The sequence below is a fragment of the Carassius gibelio genome, chromosome B9 (assembly GCF_023724105.1).
Source record: "Carassius gibelio isolate Cgi1373 ecotype wild population from Czech Republic chromosome B9, carGib1.2-hapl.c, whole genome shotgun sequence".
Taxonomy (NCBI): Eukaryota; Metazoa; Chordata; class Actinopteri; order Cypriniformes; family Cyprinidae; genus Carassius; species Carassius gibelio.
In genome coordinates, this window is record NC_068404.1 from 16873938 (window position 1) to 16888028 (window position 14091).

General features: G+C 38.0%; 1 protein-coding gene across 9 annotated transcripts in view; it reads right to left on the reverse strand.

Annotated features, from left to right (window-relative positions):
- Positions 1 to 14091, reverse strand: part of LOC127964709 (diacylglycerol kinase beta-like) — a 111368-nt gene that overhangs the window by 33528 nt on the left and 63749 nt on the right. For all 9 annotated transcript variants that reach the window (XM_052565001.1, XM_052564997.1, XM_052565000.1 and 6 more), the window contains 3 exons: positions 13758 to 13843; positions 11656 to 11745; positions 9069 to 9229 (listed from right to left, as the gene is read on the reverse strand). In XM_052565001.1, coding sequence (XP_052420961.1) covers positions 9069 to 9229; positions 11656 to 11745; positions 13758 to 13843 — 337 coding nt within the window. The remainder of the gene's footprint in view (positions 1 to 9068; positions 9230 to 11655; positions 11746 to 13757; positions 13844 to 14091) is intronic.

Here is a 14091-nt window from a genome sequence, read left to right on the forward strand (position 1 = left end):
GCTCTGCTTGTCAGCTCCGTTGCTGTGGCCTGAGGGAAAGATGATCGTGCAGATAGGCCTGCTGGACAAAGTACACAATCCTGGAAATGGGGCTACAGCACTAGAGTGAAGCTGGATGAATAAGTGATGGTATCAGCAAGAAAGAGGCTTTCCAGGAATACCAGAAGAGGATGGGGGTGGGGGGATGAAAGAAGATGATGCTGAAGACCAGAAACATGAACAGTCAGATAAAGACAAGAGAAAACAAAGCTTTTATAACAGTAGTGTGCACTTCATCAGACCCATCCGTGAACAAAAAAATTCCAGGGATTTTCGGCTACACCTCCAGACATATTCCTGAAAGCAAATACTTCTGTCAGATGAAAATATAGATTAATGGTGAATCAACAGCCTCAAACGAGTACAGAAAAAATAAGTATCCAACAATGCTCATCGAGCATTCATGAGTATTAATTTACAATTTTTATGTTAGCATTAAAATAATGTATAGGGCAATTTTATTAATTCCAAGGGTAAATATATATTGGGTAAATCCAATATATATTGGAATTCCATAATCATACATTATCTGCACTTGCTGTGGTTCAAAACTAAACTGAAAATAAAAACTATAATTATACTAATGCTATAAAAACATAATGTGGCTATTATTAAAAATTTCTGTTTTCACATACAATTAAACAATTTACTAAAAATGTGAAATGTTTCCTGACAGAAGTTAGTTTTAGAAGCTAGTTTAAGTTTTAAAATTACTAAAACTAAAACTTAAATAAATAAAACTATTTTGAAATATTAAAAACATATTCTGAGCATTTCTAAAATATTATAACAATTGAGGAATAATATTAAAATAACATTAAAATATAATAAATATACCAAAGCAGATTCAGCAAGTTAGTGTAATGGAAGCAAAATGAAGTCCAATTACTTAGAAAAATACTTAATGATTCTTTAACAAGCCACATTTTTAACTGGTATTTTTAGCCTTTGTTTGGAGAGGGCAGTAAATTGACAGGAAGTGAAGTGGGAGAGAGAATGGGGCAGGACCGTGAAAGGTCCATAAGATGCACAAATCGCTATAGCGTTATATGTTGGTGCACTGCCACAAAGTTATCGGCATCGTCTAACTAGCATTTCGTTCAAATCACTAACTCTTGCAACCAATGAATATTAAAAGCACTGCCATAATAGAAAAAAACAACAACAATTAGTTCTAAACACTTTGCTTAGTAAAAAGACCACATCATCTACTTCAAGACCATTATCCTGTCAACTTGACCGATATGAAGTTCTTCCTGTGAGGACCTAATGCAGCTGAGAGCACAAGTGATCAAACAGTGGGTTAAAAGCACCAGAGGCTGTTTGCTCTTGCAGCTCCAACCCAGAACGGAATCCACCCTCAGTCAAGCAGCCTTGATTAAAATCAAAGCAACAGTGCGCAAACAGAAGAACTAATTGATGAATCAGGTCTGCAACCATAACTGATTATTTCTATATTTACACACGCACACGTACAAGACAGAAGATCTCAAAGCCACCACATCCTTCACTAGTCCTGAGCCTGAATATGTTCACTCACACGTAACACCTGTCTCAAGAGTTTCGCTGTGTAATATAACGATGGATCTCGGCACTCTGCAGTGCTCACCGTGTCACAAACTCAGACAGGGAGGAAGTGTGCGACTGTGAGATTCTCAGGGTCTGATAGCTGCTGGCACACCGATCAAGCTGCGAGCAGACGATGCTACGTTAGCACCTGTGCTGGCTTCCTGCCCGTGCTTGCAGGTGCTGCAGCGCTCATATGGGAGAGGGTACAGGAAGTTTGGGGGGTTGGGGAGGCTGCATGGACTTCACATATCCAAACCAATGCTATTATACTCATATTTAAAAATGTTCTATCACCTGCTGAGGTCTATGCACGTATGGTTTTACTCAAGTCAGTTAAAATATCACAGAATCAACAATGTCTACATGACATTTCTCAATCCTCAGAAAGCCCTCGCAGGTGTTCCACAAACTGGCACGTGTGACATTGGAAGAGAACAGAAAGCACTTTACCTCAATCACTGCGGTGAATACCATGACACAGAATGGGCACTGCACAACGCCACACTTCAAAGAGTAACATGACTAATGCAGGCCAGAGTAACCCAAAGGTCGTTGGTTTGAGTCTCGTGGGCGGAGTGAATAACCAGCGCTCTCTCCACCCTCAAATACAACGACTGAGGTGAGACCCTTGAGCAAGGCACCGAACCCCCAACTGATCCCTGGGTGCCGCAGCATTGGCTGCCCACTGCTCCGGGTGTGTGTTCACGGTGTGTGTGTGTTTGTTCACCACTCACTGCTGTGAGTGTGCACTTGGATGGGTTAAATACAGATCACAAATTCCAAGTATGGGACTACATACTTGGCCACACAACATGTCCTTTCCTTTAATGGGTTGTTCACCATTACTTACCTTCATGGTGTTTCAAAACTGTATGACTTACTTTATTCTGTGGAACACACACACACACACACACACGTTTGTTTCTGTGAAGTGAGGGGACTTTCCGTAGACCTCTATTGTTTTTATACTGACCAAACAATATTTTATATCCCCTAACCCAACCCTTATCCTACATTTACAGAAAACCTGTTTGCATTGTTACACTTTCAGTTAAACATCATTTACTGTTTTTAATAGTAGGGCTGGTCTCCACAATAGCATAAACAAGCACACACACACACACACACACACACACACCCACATATATATACACACATGTACAGTTTTTGTCCATACAATCAAAGTCACTGTGGTCCAAAACATTGACTTTAATTGTATGGAACAGTGTTGTTAACTAGATATTAAAATGATTTGTTAATTGAAATACAGCTGTAATAAAATAAAATAAAATTTTTAGATTAAAAACTTACATAACCTAAACGAAAATGAGAAATATTGCCTTGTCAACTAATTAAAATAAAGTAGGTTAAAGTAATACTGAAAAAAAAAAAAGATAAAATAACACAAGGGTAAGTTAAGGATATTGTTTATTTAATTTTTAATTCATCTGCTGAAGTGCTGAAACCCTATTGTAAATGTAAGGATTTTTATTCAGTTATTCAAATGTCTTTAAGATCATTTTTTAATTAAGGTCCAGTTGCTGGTAAAAACTTTTAAAAAGTTTTTGGGGAAAATGTTAAGATGTTCCACAGCTGTACTATTCCTGTATACATGGCATCAGAACATTCTGAATAAACTCAGACATGAACATACTTTTCCTACTATTCTATTCGGGAAATACTAGACACGCTTGTTCTTGCAGTGCATTTTAATTTGATCAACTGATTAATTCTCATTCATGTCCAAACAACAGCGCACAAGTTATCAGACGCTTAAATGTAGGCCATAATCCCCAAAGAGCTTGAGATTTCAAACCTACATGCATCTAATAATCTAATATCAGACAGAATAACCTTAGTTTGTGCACACACATTTATAAATGAATGTCAAAACAGCTCTCATAGGCACAGCTCTTGCTCAGTTTCCCAGTTTCCCATTTGTATTGTATATTTTCAAAAGGTTTAGCTGCCCAGATACAAAAATCCTCTGGGGTTTTATGTTATGATTCATCCCAAATCTGTGTGCTATTGGAGGACAGGGACACCATGTCCTCCACTAAGACATATCCTGTCCCTATGGAATGAAACTGCGGGCTAAACTGTTCTTGGCATCCCCCCCTGGGCTATCTGAACGTGCTTAAGGTTGTACATCATCTCAGAGTTTGTATCATGTACAGGTAAACGTCTTCTGCACAGCAGTGGCCGAAGTTCAACAATTAAATCAGTCCAAAAACAAATATTGTCCTCGTGGGATGGTATCTATGGATGGGGTGAAGAGGTGAAGGGTATTAAGCGAGGTGATATTCAGGTCACTGTGATTGGTGTGTCCAGACCGGGTTATTGCAGCACTGTACTGAGTCAGTGCCCATCTGTGCTCCTGTCAGCACAAATGTGAGCAGGTGCATATGGGACTTATGGTGAGACCGGGGATATGTTTGTGTTAAAGTCCACATAATAGTGGGAGTGTGAATAATGTACAAATGCATCTCTAGAGTGCACGTGTGAGTTGAATGGAGAGCCGGGTCCTGTTCTCCTTCTATCTTTAAGACGGGCCAGGTGTCACTCAGCACGGCCATTCATTATGGTGGTAACCTGGTCTGATTCTGGCAGCCAAACACTTCCTGTCACTGATACTTCCCCTGACCTTCAGTCTGTGCCAGTATTATACCCCTCCAAACACACACACATGCAACATGCACAAACACACACAAACACATACACAGACTGAGAGGCTCTAAAATAAACACTCTTATCACATAGATAAGGTTGAAAGATTGGATAAATCAAACAGATGTTTGTTTAGCTACCTATTGGCCCGGCATGAGCACAGCCATATTACAATACGACAGAATAGAACTCTTTCACATTTCTGAAACTCTCAGAAGCAGTAGTTTGACAACATTTCTACAGTTTTCACACCAAAAATCTATTAAGTGAGTATTTGCAACACAATGGCTAAGTAAGTGATAGCACATTTAACTTTTCTGACCAACTGGGGCAACTTGTTGTATTTATTGTTCCACACTATAGAAGTTTACCTAACTAAACTTCTTTAGTGGCGAACAAAATATAACTATAACTTATATACTTTTCTTTTTTGTGCACCCATTTGCCCCAACAGCGCAAGGAAAAATCCAAAATAGCATTAAGCATTTCTAAAAAGAAATTATGTTGGTCAGAAGAGAGAAAGATGTCAAATTTGCTGTCACTCCCTCTGTCGGTGTATTACTAGATTTTAAAGGGTTAATAATTGTGGAAATGAATCATTAAGGTCTGTGAAAGGGTCCATTGAAACACAAAGGAAATATTCTCAAACGAGAGACTGTTTAAAAATGAGTGGGACAGTGTGTCTTCAAAACGAAGCATAATAACTCGTACTGCTGTCCCAAAGCAGAACTGAATGTGTCACTGGAGATGAAGGTGTGCGTGATACCGAACCAGTGAGAACATGATTGCTGCAGGGCAGTTCTCCAAACACCATCACCACAGGGAGGGTGAGAGGCGCACACAGATAAGTTGTTGATGTCAAGAGAGGTGGTTTGATTTCAACTCCCAGGCCTAGAGATGTACATAGAAGGACGTCTTAAATGGTTGCTGACGGGGGGAGTTCTCCTGAGGATTCTTTCCAGGGTGAACTGGATCACATAGCAGGATTGGGATGCCATGCAAATGTCTCAGAATTCAGATTCAGAATCAGATTCTCATGGATGTAAAGCACTGTCCTCCACTATCAAATAGTACTGTTTGGGGTGAAGGTATATATAAAGTCTTTGAAAACTCTGGAGAATGTGTTTTCATTCATATCAATGATGGCTGCCCAACTACTGCACATTTTCCTAAAACATTTGTATGTTTGCGCTCAGATTTGAGCTCTTCTTTGATTAGATTTGATAAGACATCAAACAGCAGCACTGCAATGAATGATGTAATTATTTGGTAGATCATTTTGATTTATTTAATTTGTTCCCCAGGAACCAAACCCCAAGACCCTGAATTTGATAGCATCAAGCTCAACTAGGTGAGCTACAGAATAGGAGGTCTGTGTGGGATGAATTTTTCAGTCACACTTTTGCCAGATTCATCTCTCCTGCACGCAGCAGAAAGCAAGTGGTCTATGCAGATTTTTAGTTCCAGTCCGCTTTGGATCTCAATGACCTTCAATTAAATTTTTTAGATATTTACATAAAAGATAATTATGTCTTAACCTGTGATTTTTTTCCACCTCCTGCATCCACACTCAGAAATTCAGTTTAGTGCATGGATATATCTCTCAAAGCTGATGCTTCAAAAACTACACTAAGCTAACATAACATAATCCATAAAAGCCAAGCTGATGAATCAATTCTGAAGCAAAACTGTAAGTATGTGTACAGTATACTAATATTTAAAAAAATGTAACTATGTACAATTGCTTCCAGGTAACTGTCAAACGCAGGTTCACAATGTAGTGTTGTCACATTACAAAATATCTCGATACTTCTCCTGAACCGATACTATAACAAAAACAATAGGAAAAGTAATTAAATTATAGATGACCCTCATGGAATTTAAAAAAATTATTTTAGCAGCAGCCAGATTATTAGCCTGCTGTAACTTGAACAGCTGGACAGATCCAGTTTATTGACACATGCATTTTTTTTCTCAACTGTTTACATACAGTTCACTCATAAGACATTCATATTTTTTTCTATACTCGTCCGTTAAAGTGCAATAAGTAATGAAAAAGATCTGAATTTGCGATCACTTATGCTGTCTGAGAGAGGCGGCTTTCAGTGCATGAGCATTGGGTGCCTGATAGCGCATGAGTACCATTTTTAAATACTTTTTTAGTACTGGTATATCATACAACATTACTGTGAAGCATGACATAATATCACTTATAGTGATGCGTAAGCACAGAGGATTGTCACTTCTCACAAAAGTTTCACAATGTGCTTAAATCTTGTCACATTAAGTCTGATTTTTGAAACGTCAACTTTGAGGGTTCCTTTGTAAACATTACATGGACTCAAAGAGACAGCTGATGTTTCCAAAAATCTGTTTGTGTCCCACAGAAAAAGAAAGTCACATAGATCTGGAACAGCATCAGCATGGGTTAATGCTTTATTTTTGGGTGGACTATCCTTATAATATTTCTCTCCACATTGATATTAGATAGCTAAAGAAAAAATGAGCGCTCTGAATGTCACAAATGATGAACTACATAACCCTGGTGATAGCGGCCTCAAAACCACAAACGCCATGGCAACCTCTATGGATAGTGACTGGAAAATGTTGAAGGCTGAAACAGCATTACTAATGATTACATCAGTGCATGAGTCATGGCACTGCTTTACTCAGGTGTTAGTGGCGTCCAATGCGGAGCCATCTGCCCTGTCCTCCTGGACTCGCAGCACCATGTCCCTGTGCTCCGGTGCCATGCCACACTGCACCATACACCACAGCATCATGACTTCAGACATCAAATATTGCCTGCATCCTCAGAACAGTCCATCATACTGAAATCCAATCAACTGCAACCATCAAAGCATGCATTATTAGGTACTGTACTGCTATAATTAATCCTTGAATAGTTCGTTACGATATGACAGAGTTTCATATCTAAAATAGTTTAAATCAGAAGCCACTAGCACCACCAAATGTCTAGATGTTTACACTTTTGAGGGATAATAAACAAACTGTTTACTCACCTTCATGTTTCAAACCTGTATCACTTTTTTTCATAATGCATAACAGAAAATGTATGGGCACATTTTTCAAAATATTTAAAAAGTACAAAGTCATACATGTTTGGAACAGCATGAGAGTGAATAAATGATGAAAGAATGTTTATGTTTTGAGGGAATTAATCCTTTAACCTAGCTCTCTTTTTCAGTTTTCTTGGTATTGTTAAAATCCAAAAAAGAGATACTACAGCTTAAAAGAAAAAACCCAACTCACCAGACAGTTTTTAATATATGTCTTGTGAGAAGTAGCATTAGTGCCAAGCCACGCAAAGACCCACATGGCACAGTCAGTCCACCCCCATCACAAGACTCAGGGTTCACAGTAAAGGCCATTGTCCATTCACAGTCAGCACTCCTTCACGTTACCCAGCCTCTTCAAACACCTCACTGTCTGATCAGATGGGCTGACACAAACCTGACCAGAACAAACAACTGCGTCTTCGCAGTGTTTCTGTATTTGAATTGACACAAATGGTAACTCTTTAGTATAGGGACCAAGTTTTAATTATAAACTAGTTGCTTATTGCAATGCATATTATTAACATATTGGCTGTTCATTGGTTCTTATAAAGCTCATATTTGTTCATGACTATATTCTACATCCCTAATCCAACCTAATACCTAAAACTGAACAAGTGCCTGACTAACTATTAATAATCAGCATATTAGGAATTTATGAAAGAAGTGGCGCATTCCTCCATGGCACCTTGCGTAAAGCTTGTATGTGTCTCCTGCCACTCTTCACACCCATTTCAACCAGGTCAGGTGGCCCGTTTCAGGTCGCATCACTATTTCTGGCTATTCTAAATGCGGCCTGACTACTTGGCACGTTTCAGCGAGATAAAACAGCAGTCGTCCAACACACCTGGGATTTGGCTGATTATAACAGAACACTGGACATTTTTCAGAAATGAAAGCAGACTTACTATTTATAGTGACGGGTTCTAAAAACAGGACAGAAATTAATCATTAGCTAAACAAGGGGAGGACGACAGGCTCACGGAGACTCACCTGGCCCCTGCGAGCACAGACTGGGCCAGCGGAAGAACAGAAATTCAGCCAGATCGGCATACACTCCTGCATCTTTGAATTTTGTTTTCCTCTCATTTTATTTGGGATCTTTTCTGCAACTTCTTCATTAGTAACTTCTTACAGTAATAGAAAGTGAAAAAAAAAACCATGAAAAAAAAAAACTTATTTATTTGTTATATAATCTGCCCCACAAGTTAGTGTATAAAAAGAAGTAGATACGATTATGTAACTGTCAAAAAAAATACATATTGATTCGACATTTAACTGCTCTGATAATAAGTGCTTGATTATGGCAACAACACGGGATATAACATTTGAACAGAGGAGGGTTGCTAAGCAACTGTGTGTGAGAAAGAGAATTGTGTGCAATAATACACCGAGTCACAGGCATGAAACAGTTTCAGACGCAGTACATCACATTTAAAACACAAGTTTGAACATGTTGTTGTTCCCCTGCCAATTATAATTACTTCTAATGCTACATGAGAAAACAACATCTGATTAATCACAAATTATTTTGAAGAGCAGTTTAGCCTCAAGCTTTGGTAAAAGTACAATCTCACAATGAGAGTAAGAGATTTCGTCTGATGAATGAGTGTGGATAGGAGGAGGAGGAGGTTTAATATAACGGCTCTTTCAGGAGTTCTGGTGTTGAGTCTAACTGAGCTTAAGCAGTTGTGTAAAAGTGTAGTTTGTTCTCACCACTCCAATGGAGAAGTAGTTGTTCACTATGCTGTAGGGCACAGGGTCGCCCTTCTCCTCCTTATCATCGGGGACAATGTCGATGTTCCAGCGGTCAAGCAGCACTTCGGTGCTGTGCTCGATATCCCTGAGGAACTTGACCAGATTGCCTCCTTCATAGCCTGCCAATCACAACACAGACACTGCATGAAGCTACGTAACATATAAAGACGTGAACTGATGTGTGGATGTTGTTACTGTTGCAGCCTCACACATGAAGAAAAGCACAAAAGCCTCTTTTTATCTACAGTATAAACAAGAGTGTGCAAGAGTCCACACATAGAAAAGAAGAATACAACTTTTGTCCTGCTTGTGACAATGAAAGACTCGCATTATCTCAAATCCAAGGTTAACATGGCTTAATTAAAACTCCAGCACAGCAAGATCAAATGATTAAACTTTTCTAAGTAACACAGTGCTGTGACAGTATAAAGCAGCCTTTTCTTTGACAAACGACAAGTTTATTCATTTCCAATGGTACTACAGAACCAAATTTTTTGAAAAATGAGCTTCAGGTGTGCTGAAACAAGACCGTATGCAACCGCCAAACTGGATATGATGTATTCTAATCAAAACTATAAGACTGAGATGAGAATGACCAATGTTTTTCATAAAATATTATTCTTTAAATACTGTTTCTGTTAAATGGGCAGAAAATGTATGAAAATAATTTTATAATTATTACATAATTATTAAGCACTAGAAATATAAATTATGTGTTACAATATACACTACTATTCAAAAGACTGGGGTCAGTAAAGGTAAAATTAAAATTAAAAGGTAAAATTTTGACTGGGGTCAGTATAGGTAAAATTAAAATGGTAAAAAATTTTAAATCAATACTTTTATTCAGCATTGATAGGTTAAATAATGTGTAAAATGATAGTAAAGACTTATATTGTTAGAACAGATTTATATTTTGAATAAACACTGTTCTTTTTTTCTTTTTTCTTTTTTTATTATCAAAGAATCAAAGAAAAAAGTATCACAGGTTCAAAAAAATATTAAGCCGCAAATCGGTTCAACACTGATAATAACTCAGCATATTAGAATGATTTCTGAAGGATCATGTGACACTGAAAACTGGATAACAGAAATTAATTCTATTTTAAAGTACATTAAAATAGGAAACCAAAATTAGAAATAGCAATAATATTTCACAATTTTACATTTCTTCTTCTTTTTTTTATCAAATAAATATAGCCTTGATGAGCACAAGAGACTCCATTAAAAAATGTAAAAAATCGTACTAATCCCAAACTTTTGAACGGCAGTGTACATTTAAAAAAGACTAATTCAATTTGTCTACTGCATTACATCAAGGGGACGGACACCACGACCTGAGAGGATTTTGTAAATGCCTGGCAATCCTTCCAAATGACATGAAGTGATCCTTAGAAAGGTTCCCTGAGGTGATCGAACTGCAATTACTTCCTTATTGTAATGGGAAGGATACAGAGTCTACTTGTTATGCTGCCATCTTTTAACGATGGTCATCACGCTGTGAGTCAGTGGGGTACTGGCTCCCGCCTGGCAACCCAAGGAGCAAAATATATCACATGTGTGATGACACCCAGGTGCTCACTCTGCCTTTCTGAACCAGACATGCAGACGCTTCCAGGCGAACGTTATATTAACGGACGCTCACATGGCACCTCTGCACTGACTCCAGGTGCTACACGTGTTTCAAAGTCAATCAACTTGCATGAAGAAAAAAAACAAAAACAAAAAACAGCCTACCATTCAAATTAAGAATACATTTATGCCAAACCTTACCCTTTTGCACAAACCACACACATGCTCACACAGGAAACACTAATACAAGGCCAATTAATTCAGCAGCCTGTACAAGGCCATCCACACCTGTCTTCAAAGCAGATGCAGGCTCACTGATGCATATCATTCCACCATAACTACTGAATAAACCCACATATCTAATCAAGAACAAGCATATGTAATCACACAGGAATGAAACAGTGCAGGTCTCTTGTTGGCAAATGATTGGCAAGTCTATATATACTCGAAGAATAGTTTATTAATCTCTTGTTAAAAATGACTCTAACTGAATTCATTTTTAAATCACCTCTTAAAGGGATAGTTCACCCAAAAATGAAAATTCTGGGTGGGTAAATGATGAGATAATTTTTCTCTTTTTGGGTGAACTTTCCCTTTAGGTTTTCACTGAAATTGGTTTAGCAGGGCAAGTGCATGTCCCGGTCATCTGTTTAATGAAGATTACAGTATCAAAGTGCTCAATTCAAGTGTGGTCTCAACAAATCCTGCTCTTTCATTCATGTGACTGGAGCATTCAGCTAACTACAATCAAGTTTGATTATTTCAGTCTGACCTTCTTTTGGGGGGTGTTTAAAAGAAAGGAGTCTCAAAAATTCCTTTTGAAGGGTTTATATGGGATTGCGTTCAGATTCAAAGAATTCAAAGCCTAATCTCAACTCGAGTGGTTCCGTGAAGGAAAGCTTTTTAAGTTTCATTTCAAAGGCCTTTATATTCCCTCCAACTGATGTTGGACAGTCTCTTATTTACTCCTCACCTCCACCCCAGCGCAGGCAGCGAGCGAGGTCATTCCCGGTACCCAGCGGCAGGATCGCAACAGGTGGATGCCGAGCAAAATTGGACTTATCTGTTGAGAAACAAAGAGAGCTATTAATGTTAAATGTTAAAATACTCTCTATTATTCCAGTTTAATGTGCAGAGTTCCTTGAAAAGTGTAAACAATGGGGCTCTGTGGTGCTCAAAATACAGCGGCCTGCAACACTGGCTCTGGGACTGTTTGTTTGGCTTAATAATGGAACATAAGGGAATGTTTGAATGTTTTAAGCATTTAATTTTTTTGTAAAAAAAAAAATGCATTATACCTTTATGTCTCAAATGGGAAATCTGGTTCAAAATATTTTCAACAAACATTAAAATATATTACTGAAAGTAAAAATTAATTTAAAGCACATATTTAACTTGGACATAAATTGTGATTATATTTAATGGATTTGCATGCATGTACAATAATCCTTAAAAGTTGAAGGATGAGAATTATTGAATGTTTTTGAAAGAAATATCTTATGCTCATCAAAGCTGCTTTTATTTAATTAAAAAATACAGTACAATTGTGAAATATTACAATTTAATATATTATAAAACGTTCATTTATTCCTGTGATGGCAAGGCTAAATTTTCAACAGCCATTACTCCATTCTTCAAGTGTCACACAATCATATCAAAAAGCTGATTTGGTTCCATCAATGTTGAATACAGTACTGCTTTCAGGATTCTTTGATGAATAGAAAATTCAAAAGAACAGCATTTATTGGATACAAAATTACTTTTGATCAATTTAATGCATCCTTGCTGATTATAAATAGTAATTTCTTATTTTTTTTTAAACTGTAAAATAAATGCACTAATATGAAATATATATTACACTCTCGACACTGAAGATACAGTTACATTAATGCTTCATGCATCAATGTGTATCATTCCTCACAATAATTCACAATAAATTTGGTTTGTTTCTCTTGTTCTGAGACACACAGCAGTGTGTGCTAGCTGCCGAAGAGAGGCAACATGATGAACTGTATCTTTCTGTCCTCACACTGATGGTCCCTGTGTGGCTCATTGCTATGTGCACAGGGACTGCGGGGACATTGTTTTCAGTGCTGGTCCGTATGGCGTGATGTACTGTCTGACCGCAGGGGATCTCTGAGTAATCGTCAGCAGCAGACATTTTCTAATACAAACTCGTGTGGGTGAACAACAAGCAAGGACTGATCGCAGAGCGGCTTTCATTCAAAAGCTGCTCCTAAATCATCACCTTAGGGCTGTTAGGAGGACAAACTCCCACATGCGTCTCTGTCCTCCTCAATTTGCCAGGCTAAAGAGTCTCTAAAGGGATAAAGAGCACATCGCTTCTGATCTAAGTTCAGGTTTCAGTATTGTCAGCCAATTGCAATTTCAAGCCAAAGGTTTGGAAACCAAGTTGGTTCTAAATCAGCACTTAGCTGCAATATTTACCACCGCCCACACAGGGTCATCTCCAGCGCTCGTCCACTAACATCAATAAGACTGTCAGGAGGGGGAAAGGCAGGCCTTTATAACTCCACTGTTATCATGCATTCACTTATATGAAAGAGGTCGCTCACAGATGAGTCAATGCGCTTCCTACAAACAATGATCTTTCTGACATCTTGGTTATATGTGCCTTAAATAAGAGCCAGTCTCGAGTCAAGTACCACATGGAAGGATGTCCTAATGTTCGAATCTTTGTTGATGAATTGGTTGACATGCTTTATTAATCTCCTAGGGAAATGCAGATGCAAAATAGAAGGAAATATAAAGTGCAATCAAACTAGACGGTCAGTATAATATCCGTCTCTCAAATAAAGTTGTTTTCATTGGTCATATCATTAAAAACTAATCTTGAAAGATGAAAGTGATATTTAGCAAACTAGAAATCGTTTTATTTTCCATACAGAGCAGCTGTAATGCTGTTGAGAGAGAAATCCCAATGCGAGAATACGAGTTTATGATACTTCTGCATGTACCATATAAACTTTTACATTAGGCTGATGGTCTATAAGTCCATATAACAATGTTAATTATTACAGCTATGGAATACACCGATTGCTGATCTGTACTCACCAATATAATCCAAAATCCACCCCACTGATCCATCGCCTCCACAGGCCAGCACGCGGAAATTGGGCACGTCTCGAAAAAAGTTGAGCCTGGGGGACATAAAAACATTGAGATGGTGCCTTTCATGTATTTGCATGTAAGCTTTCCTTGGTCCTATGATTAAAGTGATACTGTGAAGTGACAACACTGAGGCAAAGCAAAGCTACCCAAAAATCTACAGCATTCACACTATTCCCCAGTGGCAATGTACACTACAGTTTACTATTCAGTGCTTTAGGTTTGATCTGAAGGATGTTAGAGAAGATTTGTGTTGTTTTTATTCAGTATCATGGGAAAA